Source organism: Sturnira hondurensis, unplaced genomic scaffold (assembly GCF_014824575.4).
Source record: "Sturnira hondurensis isolate 20B ecotype Veracruz unplaced genomic scaffold, ASM1482457v3 Scaffold0022017, whole genome shotgun sequence".
Classification (NCBI taxonomy): domain Eukaryota; kingdom Metazoa; phylum Chordata; class Mammalia; order Chiroptera; family Phyllostomidae; genus Sturnira; species Sturnira hondurensis.
In genome coordinates, this window is record NW_028094648.1 from 4,424,770 (window position 1) to 4,438,893 (window position 14,124).

The 14,124-nt window shown below is 44.4% G+C and overlaps 1 protein-coding gene across 1 annotated transcript; it reads left to right on the forward strand.

Moving 5' to 3' along the window:
• The first annotated feature begins 3,950 nt into the window (after window positions 1-3,950).
• SPINK2 (serine peptidase inhibitor Kazal type 2) lies at window positions 3,951-12,365 on the forward strand. The gene is made up of 4 exons (XM_037034177.1): window positions 3,951-4,081; window positions 4,878-4,921; window positions 10,883-10,992; window positions 12,093-12,365. The coding sequence occupies exons 1-4, from the start codon at window positions 4,006-4,008 to the stop codon at window positions 12,136-12,138; spliced, it is 276 nt and encodes a 91-aa protein (XP_036890072.1). The 5' UTR covers window positions 3,951-4,005; the 3' UTR covers window positions 12,139-12,365.
• Window positions 12,366-14,124: the final 1,759 nt, after the last annotated feature.

The window sequence follows — 14,124 nt, forward strand, 5'->3', positions numbered from 1 at the left end:
CAGGGTCCCAGCAATGGAAATTAAAGCCTAAAAGCATCAATTGAAAAAATTTGCGGGGGTTGAGGTGCTAGCAGTGGCTTCCAGCCTAACAGGAGAGTTTGTGAGAGAGACCCAAAGGGTCCTAGAATGTACACAAGCACATCCACCCAGGAACCAGCACCAGAAGGGTCCAATTTGCTTGTGGGAAGCGGCAAAAGAGACCAGAATCAGAGAGAGAGGATCAAGCACCCTTGCTCTCTCTCTGACCCCGCCCCCACACACAGCGTCACAACCCAGCGACTGGGTTACCTTGCCCTGGTGAACACCTTAGGCTCCACCCCTCATACCTAACAGGTTCAACTAGACAAAAAAAAGGCTCAAACAGAAGAACAAATCAAAGCCCCAGAGCCAACACTTCTAAGCAACCAAGAGATAGCCAACCTATCGGATGTACAGTTCAAAACACTGGTGATCAGGATGCTCACAGAACTGGGTGATTTTGGTCACAAATTAGATGAAAAAATGAAGGCTACACTAAGTGAAATGAAGCAAAATGCACAGGGAACCAATAGTGATGGAAACAAAAGTGGGACGCAAATCAATGGAGGGGACCGGAAGGAAGAAAGAAACAACCAAACAGAAAGGAATGAAGAAACAAGAATCCAAAAAAATGAAGAGAAGCTTAGGAACCTCCAGGACATCTTTAAATGTTCCAACATCCAATTATAGGGGTACCAGAAGGGGGAAAGAAACAGCCACGAGTGGAAAACTTATTTCAACAAATAATAAAGGAGAACTTCCCCAATCTGGCAAAGGCAATAGACTTCCAAGAAGTCCAGGAAGCTCAGAGAGTCCCAAAAAAGTTGGACCCAATGAGGAACACACCAAGGCACATCATTACATTACCCAAGATTAAAATGAAGGAGAGAATTCTAGAAGCAGCAAGAGATAAGGGGACAGTCACTTACAAAGGACTTCCCATCAGACTGTCAGCTGATTTCTCAAAAGAGACCTTCCAGACAAGAAGGGGCTGGAAAGAAGTATTCCAACTCATGAAATGCAAGAACCTACATCCAAGATTGCTCTATCCAGCAAAGCTTTCATTTAGAATGGAAGGGTAGATAAAGCACTTCTCAGATAAGGTCAAATTCAAGGAGTTCATCATCACCAAGCCCTTATTATATGAAATGTTAAAAGGACTTATCTAAGAAAAAGAAGATAAAAAATATGAACAGTGAAAGGACAGCAAACTCACAGTTATTAACAACCACACCTAAAAGAAAAGCAAACTAAGAGGGCGGCTAGATCAGGAGCAAAACCACAGAAATGGAGATCACATGGAGGGTTAGCAATAGGAGAGTGAGAGGAGGAGAGAGGGAGAAAAGGTACAGAGAATAAGTAGCATAGATGGTGGGGAAAAAATAGAGAGAGGGCAAGAGTAGTGTGGGAAATGTAGAAGGTAAAGAACTTATGACACATGGACATGAACTAAAGGGGGGGAATGTGGGTGGGAGGGGTGTGCAGGGTGGAGGGGAATGAAGGGGGGAAATGGGACAATTGTAATGGCATAATCAATAAAATATATTTAAAAATAAAAAAAAAATCTCACCCTAAAGTGGCAGTGGTCACTCTTCATTATTTTAGCATCTGACCTCAGAGATTTAGACATAAAATTGCCATTCAAGTCTGAGTTTTAGCCACATAGTAGTGCCAAGTATTTTCTGAATGGCCAATTTGGGTGTGTGTGTGCCTTTTGTGTTTCTGTGTCTTAGTAAACTTATTTACCTGTGCACAAACAATTTTTAAATGTTTTTAACTATTTGAAGAATATCACTAACACACTATTTGGTGTTAGCTCATCACTCTGTGAGGAGAATTTAAAGAACCCTAAACACTATAAGTGTAATTGTAATGGAAGGATCTACTGTATCTCTAAAAGTAAAAGAATTACACAGCAATGTTTATCTAACAGCAACTACTACACAGAAAGGGAATGATAGAAAAAAATGACTTCACAAAAACATACTAAAAAATTTGAAAATTTTATGCAGGACTTGCAGTGTTTAATATTTAATAGCACAACTGACCAATGTCCAAGATGTGAAGTTACCATGTGGAAGAAACTGGTGGGAAAACCACTCTGTAAACTAACTATATAGTATGGGATAAGAATTCACACTTTATAATACAATACCTGCCTGTCAATAGTAGTTAGATGCAAAAAGCCATCTGGTCTTTTCTTGGCTTGTAAAAACAATGTCCCTGATTTCAGTGTAAATAGCAGCCTTTGGCTCTTCCACGTAGCAGGTGTCTTGTTTCCCCCTTCCAGGTGTCCCCCTGGCCCCAGCCTGTGTGATGGGGACTGCAGTGGTTTTCTCCAGGTCAACAATGCAACTACTCATGTCATCAATTCTTCCGATGACCTGTTGGACATAGTCTGAAATTTACCTTGCATCTGTTGCAGACATGTCTGCACCACTGAGGTGAGACCCTGCCCGGGCCTGGGGTCAGGCTCTGCCATTTCCCCGGTTCCCAGCCTGGCCGTTGAGTCTCAGACCAACACCTACACTTCCATTTATCAGTGCAGAAACCTCCACCCTATACTTAGTTTTCTTTGTACTGTTCCTAGTCAATCCCTGAACATACCCCTTTGGTGTAAATCTCATCCCAATTACTGTAAGACACATTTCCTATTCCATCTGTGTCACCCTTTAGAAATGGTCACCCGGGGCCTGTTGCTTGTTTCAGTCTGGACGGGCCCCACTGGAGGACAGTTTACTGCTGCGCCACCACCCACTTCCTGGGTCCCATGGCTTCCTTGTTTGGTCTACATTCTTCTTCTGATGTCAGTTTAACGTTTTAAAGATTCACTTATTCAGCCAGCATTTATGGAGTGTGTGCTAGGCAGGCACTAGGGACACAGAAGTCAGAGAAATAGACAATGTCACTGCCTATAGGCTGCAGATGTTCAGCTCTGTGACAACACAACAGCCAATGTGACCCAAGTTAGGAGCATATGCCTAGGTGCTTCTGAACAGAATAACTCCCCTCTATACTCGTCCTCATCTTGCCTGGATCAGCGCAATAGCCACCAAATTTGTCTCTCTGATAAATCTCCTCTCTCCTATCCGGTCTTCATCCAACCTATTAAAATGTAGTTCAGATCAGAGGCCTTCCCTGGCTAAAAGTCCTCCACTGGCTTATCACTGCAACCAGAAAAAAAAAACAAACCCAAACCCCTTATCACAGCCCACCCAGCCACATGTGCTCTGGGCCCCCCAGTTCCTGCTCCCATCCCTTGCCCTCTCCTCCAGGCAGGGCCCCAGCTGACACGCTGGGCCGACTCCTGCCTCTGGATCTCTGCACTTGCTTTTCCTTGAGCCTGGAATACTGGTCCCAAGGCCTTCACCAAGCTTCCTGCTTCTCCTGCCTCAGCTTTGAGCTCAAAAGTTGCCTCTAAAAGGCCTGTTCTTCCCCTGAACTCCCAATGGTAAGTCTTCCCTCCCCCACCCCTTTTCTAACCCTTGATTTTAGAAATTGTTGTATTTATACAGTTGTTTTGGAGTTCCCTGGGTCACCCCATCCCAACCCCTACAACAAGAAACTTCTTGAAAGCAGGGATTCTTTTGTTGAGTTCAGCCCCCGAAACACTGTCTGGGACAGAGTAGATGCTGAAGAAGTAGGGGTTGACCCACAGAGCCCACAGGGTTGTTTCCCACGGCTGTTAGATGGTCCTTGTTTGCTGCAGGAGGAGACCCTCCTCTTAATCATTTACTCCCATCCTCGTAGGGGTGGGGAAGGGGTGGGGGAGGGGAATATAGGGGGCTAAGGTGGGTGCAACATCTTTCCTCTCCACCCTTTCTCCCCTGCTCCCAGCTCCAACCATCAGTCCCTGCCCCTCCCCTTCCTACCTTACCCTTTCTTAACACCTCTCCTAGCCCGCCCCTTCCCCGCCCCTCCCTCACCCCAGCCTGCCTGATTCGTTCGAGGCTTGCGTCTCGCGGGCACCTGAGCGCTCAGTCACCCATGGCCGGCCGTGGAGGGAGGATGGCTCTCTTGGGAGTGAGCTTGCTGCTGTTGTTCCTGGCCGGGGACTTGACAGGTAACGCTCACCCGCCAGCCTGGTCGGCCCAGCAGCCTTGGGGGAGTAATGAGTGGGAGTCTCGCTGGTGACCATCCGGATCCCAGTGTCCCTGGCGTCCCCCCTCGCGCTGTTACTGGCAGTTCCCGGTAGAGGAACGTCCGAGTATGGGGGGTGGCTGAGAAGCCAGGGACCCTCTAGTTCTTGCTTGAGCTTCACTCGCAGCTCTTTCTTAGTGACAGCCTGCTGTTTGCTCTTTCTCCCTTAAAGCAGATTTTCTGGAGCCCTTTTCTGGAACCCAAGATAAGGAGTAGGGTTTTTTATACGCACAGCGACCCTGGTGTATGGGAGTTAGGAGTAGTGAATGCCAAGTGCACGGGAACTCAGGGGCGTATGAGAAAGGGGCTTCAGTCCTGCCAGACTTGACACCTTTTAAAAATGGAGTTAAAATGGTAATGCCTGAAGTTTTGCATTCATTGCCCTGAGTTGCAGAGGAAAAGAATATGGTGAATTATCAGGAGTTACTACTCTGACTTTTATTTTATAGCTCCATAGTCCTCTCTTGAGCAAACCTTTTGGGCAGTCAGTTATGGAGCCCATACCAAATGTTCTTTCTGTGCTAGGAGAACTGCCAAAAACCCCTGAGTATCCTTTGGAGGTGGGTGTGGGGATCAGATGGGCAGTTCAAAGAAGTTAGGCGTTCCAGGGAAAGGAGAAGGAATGGCCTGGAAAAATGATGGGCTGATTTTAAAAGCCCCTTGTGAGCAACAGTTGACCTTAATCACATACTTCAAAATGTCTTGTGTTCTTCTTGCAGCCTCTACAAACAGTCAATTTGATCAACCTTCAGAATATAAAACAGTAAGTAGGAAACCGCTGGTCCTGTTTCTATAATACACTGAAGCCCACAACGGTTTGGGTTGGGGGCTAGTTTTCAGCTCTGACCAGCCGCTTTTGAAACTGTGGACCACTTTAGAAAGCAGAATCTCCTGGAGGCTTTGGATAAAAATAGCTCATGGCTTGAAGGCCTCAGGGCTTTGTTTCCTTTAACATTTCCTTAAATGATTCAGAAAGTCCTTGGCTTAATAGTAATACTTTGTACTAAACATTTTTTGCACAGTACTTTATCAAATGAAATTCAGTGGAAGCAAAGACCAACCGCATGAGAACAAAGAGAAGCTATTTATTCAGAACTTGCTGTAACAAGGGAGTCAGCCTGGCCACTTGTGTTTTGGCAGAAACTCAAAATACAGGTCTGGGGGTGGGAAAGCTCTGCAGTGGGGGAAAGGAAGGCTTCAGGTGGGCCCTGATGCAAGGCTGTGGGCACCGGGAAGCTGGAGACTGGCTACTGAGACCAAGTAGGGCGTGGGTTGGACATGTGATGGTTAGGAGTGCGTGTCAGACTTTCTCCAACTTGTCCTAAGTTGGAAGCAGGAACAAAAATTAGGGAAGGTGACAGCTATTAGTCAAGTCCTGACCATTCTGAGCCTATTAATCATAGAGGTTATTGTTCGGCTTCCTGGACTGTCAATAGAGCTAGCCATCCGACTTCTTACAAGTCTGACTTATGGCAGGCGGGCTTTCTGGGCTGGTTATTCCAAATAATGAATTGGCTTCCTGGGAAGCTTGCTGCAGGTTGTGGGTCAGATTTCTATTTTAATGCCTGGTCTGACATTGTCCATTTGTATATTCAGTCAATTCTCATAATGACCTTGTAAGATAATAGACGTTTTTGTTTTGCATATGGGGATATGGACCTCTCCAGTTAGGTAACTTTGAGTGTTCAGTTCAGATTAGACCTCTTCCAAAAAGCCTTTCCACCCTATTTTCTACTTCAAAGTATATATAAATGCACTTTCTGCTTCCATTCGACCTGTACTGCATCATCATCACTGTGATAGTGTATGGGAGGGAAAAAAATCTCTCCTCTACCCTTCTGAGTTCTGGCTGGGGTCCCTATGACAAAAGACAAGTTAACAAGAGAAAAACCAACGAGTGTATTAACATATGCATTGCACATCCACGTAGGAGCACTCAGAGATGAGGAACTCAGAGAGGTGGCTTAGAACTCCAGTTTACATGTCCTCTTTAACAAAGAACAGTAAATCTGTAGAGAAACGACAGACCAGTGGTTTACGCTTCCAACGTGCATCAAACAATGACACAGTAAATGCATGGAAGTAAACGAATGCAGCAAAGTTTGTTTGCCAATCCCTCTGGGCTGATGGGTTCTTGAGTGTGTCCAGTTGGGGAACATTTATATTCAGCCTTTAGGCAGAAAAGGGGGGGGGCATAGAGAGAGCTTCTTCTGGGTTTGCTGGTTTGGGTTTTTTTTTACATTTTTACTATATTTTTCTTTATTTTATTTAAATATCTTATTGTGTATGCTATTACAGTTGTCCCAATTTTCTCCCTTTGTCCCCCTCCACCCAGCCTGCCTCCACTTTGCTGCTTTTAAACTTCCTTTAGGTCAAAATTATTTTTATGTCAAGGAGCCATCTTGTGGAGGTGACATATTTTGGTTTTATTCAACAAGAAATGCTTAGATACCACTTCCTGTGTGCCAAGCACTGTTCTAGGCATTTTACATGTAGTAACTATGAAGTAGGTATCGTTATTATCCCTTAGGCCACGGTTACTTGAAAGTGGGGGAACGATGGTTCCAACCCAAGCGATCTGACTCCAGACCCAGGGCTCTTCAGGACCCCGTCGCAGCACTGGATTGTAGTTGCCTATCTCCCCCCAGTACACTGTGTACTTCTGTGATCAAGGATAATGTCTTACTCGTTACTTAGTGTCCAATATTCAGCACTTGGTGGGAGCCCAGGAATACTTTTTAATCAGATGATTCCATTTTCTTGGGTTTGATTTTCTTTCAGAAAACGGGGATAATCCCACCTTCATCTCAGGGCTGGGATTAGGTAGGGTCAGGTAAATGAGGTGCCTCGGCTGCAGAATTTAAAGAAACACTCACTCTCAGGAGGCAGTTACCACACGAACCTGCTCTATTTGTACGGGATTATTAAACAGATCCAATCGCGCACAAGATCCTTGTTTTTCCTTCCTTGTTTCCATTGCCACCGCTCCAGTTTAGGGCCCTGTTACCTCTCAACCTAGACTCGCATAACAGCCCCTAAGTGGTTTTCCTCAGTCTTTAGCATCTCCACTTTCCAGCCCCTGCCACACATTGCTGCTGCAATTACTCCTCAAAATCTTTACTCTGAGTAGAGCACGTCCCCGAGCAGAGCCTAGAGACTTCCCAGTGCCCACGGAGAATGTTTCACGTCCTTAGCGCAGCCTGCCTTTCTCTCCTTCTCTGCGCCCACGCTCCTCTCTTCTTCCTGAGAGTCTTCTGAAGGTCTGAGGAAGAGTCTGCCAGGTGCGACTCCCTGTAGTTGGCATCTTGGGTATAATTCAGATTCCAAATTTGTTCCTTTGGGGTAAATTTGGGGAAATGAGTAAAATTCAGGGTTTGTGGGGGGAGTAATTTGTTAAAAAAATTCCGTGACCTCATCGATAAGGTTGAAAAGTCTTTGTTCATACAGCCTTGTGTCTCAGATCAGAGGAAATCCAGCAAGTGAGTAACCTGAATGTCGTAAAGTCACCTGGTAAGTAGCCAAACCGGGCTTTGAAATCAGGAGAAGCAGACAGGCTGGAAACCGTCTGGAACACCATCACTTCCTTCCAGCAGGTTCCCCAAAGATCTGAGGGACGTCAAAAGTCTTCTGCTTAAAAAAAAATTTTCTTTACCTCAGCTCTTCAAAAGTCATGCATGAGTCATTCTCTGGATGAAAGCATTTGAAAACTCCTGTTGAACATAAAAATACCTAACACTCTCAGGCATAGATTGATTTTGAGCAGCTGGTTGTTTACCTCGTCATCTCGGAGAGACTGGGACGCAGGCAGGGTATGCCTGGGTTATAAAGGGGAGGCAGCAAAGGTCTAGAGCAGAGGGTTCTCTGAAATCGTGCATCCAATTCAGTGTCTTCATGCATTTTCCTTGGTGTTCACCAAGTAGTCAGAGTGGACTGAGTGCCGAGATGGGAGGGAGCCCCAGTTCCCAGACCCAGTCCTCGCTGACTCAGGATTCAGAGGACTCTAGACACACAGATTTCAACCCTGGAGATTCTCTGGTTGAGTAGGTCTTGGGTGAGGCCCCAAATCTGTGTTTATAACAAGCTTCCACCAAGACATGCCCATTCAGCCCTGTGTTGGTCCACCATGTGCTACTTGTTAGCAGTTAAAAACTCAGTCAACCACCCTCCACGTTAGCCCCTCCCAAGCAAATGACCCCCTCCTTTCTTCCCGGGCAATTCCCACAGCACGTGCACGCATCACTGCGTGGTTGTAGACAGACCGCTCCCTCCCACGCCGTCAGTGGAGCTGCTGCGGCACCAGGATTCACATGTGTGTGATCAGAAGCCTGTTAGGCCAGCCGCCAGACTTAGTTTGATTAACCAGGTAAAGACACCACAAACATGAGTGTAAAGAAGGAAAGTTGTAGCCCATGTGAGAACTGCGCTGGATGCTTTTAAAAGACTTGCTTAAAGACGACTCGCTAAATAAAAAAAGAAGAATCGCTGTTCAATTAAGTGAAGGTAAAACAAGTATACATTTTTTAAAATTGTATATTTCGTTGTTTTGCAATTGCCTTTAAATCTCACTGTGTTGTAAAACAGTGGTTTGGCCCCCGGGGGCCATTCCGACAGCCATTTTTGACCAGGAGAGAGAGAGAACAAGGACAGGACCAAACATTCTACAAGACAAAGGACAGCCTCCCACTGAGAAAACTCACCTGGTTCCCACATGCGAATTAGGGTTGAGAAATCCTTTTTTAAAGAAACCGAGACAGGAATTCCTAGGTGATTCATTTATGAGTTTTGCAGTGATAACACACAGAACTCTAATTAGTTGAAACATTCAAAGGAAAGGTCTTACCTCCTGTGTTAGTTCAGATTAGATTCACCTGCAAATGACAAAGGCTCAAAATACCAGTGTGCAGTGGTGCCCTCCTGGGACCTGGCCCTTGCCCTTCCGGTCCTCCAGGTGCCCAGCGGCAGGACGGATGAAGAACACAAATTGAGGGAAGTGGAAGGCAGGTGATGGGTCTTTTGGTTTTGTTTGTTTGATTTTCAAGGAAGTTCCCAGAAGCTCCTGCACAATAATTCCACATATATCCCGTTGGATTCATCTTCATCACATGGTCATAGCTAGCAGGACAGATGACCAAAGGCATTGCCATTCATTCCCTTACCTCAGAAGATTGGCATTTTTGTTTCCACTTATGTTTTAGGATAAAATGTTTAGAGTCTGTATTATTTTTGATTCTTTCCTTGCTTTAATTTACTTCTTCCATAAATGACTAACTACCACTTGTCCCAGTCATTGGATAAGTGGGTGAGCAGCCCTACACGGCATCATCTCCGGGAGCCAGGCACAGCAAGAGCACAGCGTGGCCCTGAATGGTCATGGACCGCAGAACAGAGAGGATGGAAAGGGCCGACGGAACCTCTTTGACGTCACAGTTTGGCCCACAGCCAGCCCTGCTTAGGTCTTTTTAAATCCAGAAAATAGCAATAAAAAGATGTATTTCATTTATTCAGGGTGTTGAAATGGCCTACTCCATTTATTCTGAAGTAAAGAAAAGTGATCGCCATTTACTAGGACAAACAAATGCCTTAAGTTTGGGGGGAGTCAGCAGTTACAAGTGGATTTTTGGCTGCGTTGGGGGTTTGTGCTCCTAACCCTCCTGCGTTGTTCAAGGGCCAACTGTACATGTAAATGTACGACTATAAAACAGAAACACAGCGTGCCATGTATTTAACCCTTTGTTACAGTGGCACTCTGCACACTCTGACCTGTTCTAGTCCAGGCCTTGCTGGACGCTAGTGGCTAAGAGCAAAACATACTACCTTTCTGGCCTCAGTTCCATCAAATCAGATGTTTGAGTTCTATGACCCCATATCAGTTTCTTCGCTGTAATAACATACCACAAACTGGGGTAATTTAGTAACAGAAATCAATTGCCTCACAGTTCTGGAAGCTAGAAGTCCAAAATCAAGGTGTTAGCAGGGTTGGTTCCTTATAAGGGCTGTGAGGGAGAATTGGTTCCATGCCTCTCTCCCAGCTTCTGGTGGCCTCCAGCATCCCTTTGCTTGTAAAAATGGTGTTCTGTCTTCACATGGTCCTTCCCTTAGTGGGTCACTTGGTGTCCAAATTTTCCCTTTTTGTAAGGTCATCAGTCATACTGGTTTGGCACTCACTCTACAACCCCACTTGAACTTGATTACTGCATGAAGACCCTATTTCCAAATAAGGTCACATTCTGAGGTACTGGGGGTTAAGGAGTTAACGTATCTTATTGGGGCAGAAACAATTAAACCCATAGCAACTCCTAAGGTCCAGTTCTGAACCTGCTGCTTTCTTTAGTGCTGGTGGTTAAATGCTGGTATCTTAAAAAGTCCAGACTAAAAAATTAGGTTCCTGAGTAGAGATGGTAGGAAGTACAAATTATGATGCTAGAGGATAATAAGAGTAGGCATGGTGGCATGCCTTGGGCTTTCGTTAGAAAATCAGCAGAACGAACCTTCCCCAGGGAACCTTTATTACGTAGTAGGTATTGAACCAATGCACCTGTTCTGCAATAAAAAGCCATTTGTGTGTGTGTGTGTGTGTGTGTGTGTGTGTGTGTAAAAATAAATATTTTTCTGGCATGTTTCTAGGAAATCTAAGGACACTTGAGAATTTGTCTGCCCTCAGCTATTTTGTGACGAGAATGTTTCAAGTTGTGCTCTAATTTTTGTCTTCCTTTTTCTTTTCTAGCCAAACTGTTACCAATATAGATTGCCAGGATGTCCCAGAGACTTTAACCCTGTCTGTGGAAGCGACATGTCCACTTATCCCAATGAGTGCACTCTGTGCATGAAAATCAGGTAACGTTTTTACAGTATAGAATAGCCACATTTTCTTTTTTTAAAGATTTTATTTATTTATTTTTAGAGAGAGTGGGAGAGAAGGAGAAAGAGATGGAGAGAAACATCAATGTGTGGTTGCCTCTCGTGTGCCCCCGACTGGGGACCTAGCCTGCAACCCAGGCATGTGCCCTGACCGGGAATCAAACCAGTGACCTTTGGTTTGCAGGCTGGCACTCAGTCCACTGAGCCACACCAGCCAGGACAAAATAGCCATGTTTTCTTTAGTCTTTCTTGAATTTGGATTCCTTAAGAAGTAGTGGATCTTTTCTTGGATATAAGATTCACACACGACATAAGTAGTTCTGTTTTCAGACTGATGTTCAAAAACACACAGACTCCTGCAGTGCATTTTCCAGGTTGAAGTTGGAGAAGGGCCTGTACAGCTGTAGACCAGATAATCAAGTTCTGTTACTTTCCACAGATGGGTGACTTTCCAAAGTTAAGAATGTTTTTAATTGTTAAACTCTGTGGAATATTAAATGTTCTTTGAAATTCAGAGGGCACGTGCTGGTGACTTGCATACCCTGTGGCATTATGTATTTTGCCACATCTAATGCGCACTTTCTTGCTCAAATTTTTGAGGGCAAGATAAGGATTCGAGTTATACACGGGCAGCACTAAAACACGGGTGTGCATCATTCATGGCAAAATACAGTAGTTGGGAAACAGATCTGAATAACTCTACCCAGAGCATGCTAAGCAGTAACTGTGTTACACCTGATGCCCTTCGTATACCACACCTGGCCGAGTGACTGTGACTCGTCCTCCAGGTGTGTATTTCAGGGGCCCATTCTCTGACTTCCATCTTCAGAGAGCTACGTAGGTCTTCTCAGAGTGATTCTTTTGGGGTTAGTGCCCTGTGTCCCATGGTTAGAGAAAAAAATGGTGGAGTCAGAGCTGTCACCCTCATTGTTTTCCTCATTTAGCTTCAAAAATGATTACATAAACATCACCCAAGAAGGAATGTAATGTACGATGGCGTGGGTCTTTTTAATAATACTGGGACAGTGTCAGTGTGGTAGGTGATAAATGTGTTTTTATGGTTGTCCAATTTGCAGGGAAGATGGCCTTAATATTAAAATAATCCGAGATGGACCGTGCTGATGGAACAGTTTACAGAAGAGAAGTTGGAGGACCCACCTTCATCTGCACACTAGATGAATTTCATTTCCCCTTTTTCTCTTTTCTTGTGTTTCTTTGCATGAGATTTGTTAACCTACATTTTCCGAGAGGAGGTGTGGAAGACAGCCATGTGCAGGAACTGATAATTAAAGCAAAAAAAAAAAGAAACAAAAAAATTCTTATTTCTTGAGCTAAGCTCGGTGCTCAGATGATTTGTGCATTGCTTTGTTTAGCTGGAATAAAAGCAGCACGTATTCAACTGCTGCTGTCCTCTGGTGAATATCCATTCTCTCACAGCCTCTGGGTGGCTCTTTGCCTTTCAGGCAAAGGTGAATTTCCCTGTGGGAGAAGTGGAGTCACTGTTGAGAGCCAAGGTTTATGCTAATTCACCATTTCCCTGAATTGTGGATAGTAATATGTAACCAGTACAGTTATTCGCACATGGTGAATAACTGAAATAGATGGAGCTGACTTTAGCCCAAGCTGGTCATGTCAAAGAATTATTCAAGGAGAATACTCACTAGATTCAATAGCTTCTTTCAACACAGTTTTTCTTCCAGGTTAATTCAGGCATTTGGCTTTGTCCTCCTTTTAGAGCAGTGGTCCTTAACCCCAGGGGACCCCAGGGTCCCCCAGGGGACATTTGACAAGTGTTTGGAGGCACTTGAGGTGTCACACCTGGAGGGCGGGTGCTGCTGACATCTAGTGGTTAGACGCCACCACTGCCGCCGAACATCCTGCAGTGCTCAGGACAGCTCCGAAGAATTCTTCTAAAACGTCAGTAGTGTTCACGTGGAGAGACCCTGTTTTAAAATTTGATACAACATAGAGAATAAACATAACCCAAGAATAATTTAGAATAATATTGTGTTCCAGTTAGAGGATTTTTTAGTCAAGTCCGGGCTTTAAGTGTGTTGTACTGTGTATAGCCCCAGGAAACCATGAGACGTGGCTTAAGGAGGTGTCTGGGAGAGTGTGCAGTGGAAAGAATGTGGCTTTGGGGGGTCACCTAAACATGAAGTCAAATTCTGATTCCAACACCTACCTGTACTTGAGTTTTCTTCTTTGGAAAATGGGGATAATGCTCAACTTATGGAGCCATTGCAAGGACACCGCTTAGCACCATGCCTGAAACAGAAACCAGAGATGGTCGCTACTACGATTTCAAGCACCCTTCTTAGCAAGAAACTGAGGTCCACGGAAGCAAAGCAACTTGCACAAGGTTATATTACACATTTGAAGTAGCCTGGACTTAGAAGCCTGGGTCTCCGAATTCCCAGTCCTTTGTTCTTAAAAGGAATAGAAGCAATGGAGTGAGAAGTTGTATAACATAAATGTGTCAAATTAATGTTCTGTAGTTACTTTTTAAATTTTCATTTTTCAATGACAGTTTACTTTCAATACTATTTTGTATTGGTTCCAGGTTCCTATAGTTATTTTTGGCCTAAAAGTTCTATAAAGTAGGATATGCTTTTAAGAAAATTAATAAACACACGGAAGTATATAAACATAAAAAATGAAAGTCTTGCCCATCTGCTTTTATGAAAGCACTATGTTTTGACTTTTTTTTTAAGGTATAAAATTATTTTGACACATTTGTTTTTTAAAAATCTTGGCTAGACCAGGCACCCTTTCTGCATGTGTGCCCAGTGATAACACACATGCAGATTCCTAGTGATTGAGTTGGGACAGACTTGGGTATAACTGGTTCATTCTACAGAAGAATGAACTCAGGGAGGAAGGAACAACTAGGTGGAGACTTGCCCAAAATGACATTGTCTCTCTGGGTCTGACTGGTAACAATCAAGATGATAATTACCACTAATCACTGGGTTGGCTTTTGCTCTCATCTTTGTCATTTCTTTCAGCCCCCTTTAGAAACAGGCAAAGATGAGCTTGAGTGGGTATATGGAAGAGAACAGCTGCCCAATCTCTTTGCAGCATGAGGCATTCTTTCTAACAGCCCCT

What these genes read in the sequence shown, in the direction of transcription:
- SPINK2 (XM_037034177.1), top strand. Translation starts at nt 4,006, where the DNA reads ATGGCCGGCCGTGGAGGGAGGATGGCTCTCTTGGGAGTGAGCTTGCTG. An exon ending in CCTGGCCGGGGACTTGACAG is followed by an intron (nt 4,082 to 4,877) that starts GTAACGCTCACC and finishes TTCTTCTTGCAG; the next exon opens with CCTCTACAAACAGTCAATTT. An exon ending in AACCTTCAGAATATAAAACA is followed by an intron (nt 4,922 to 10,882) that starts GTAAGTAGGAAA and finishes TTTCTTTTCTAG; the next exon opens with CCAAACTGTTACCAATATAG.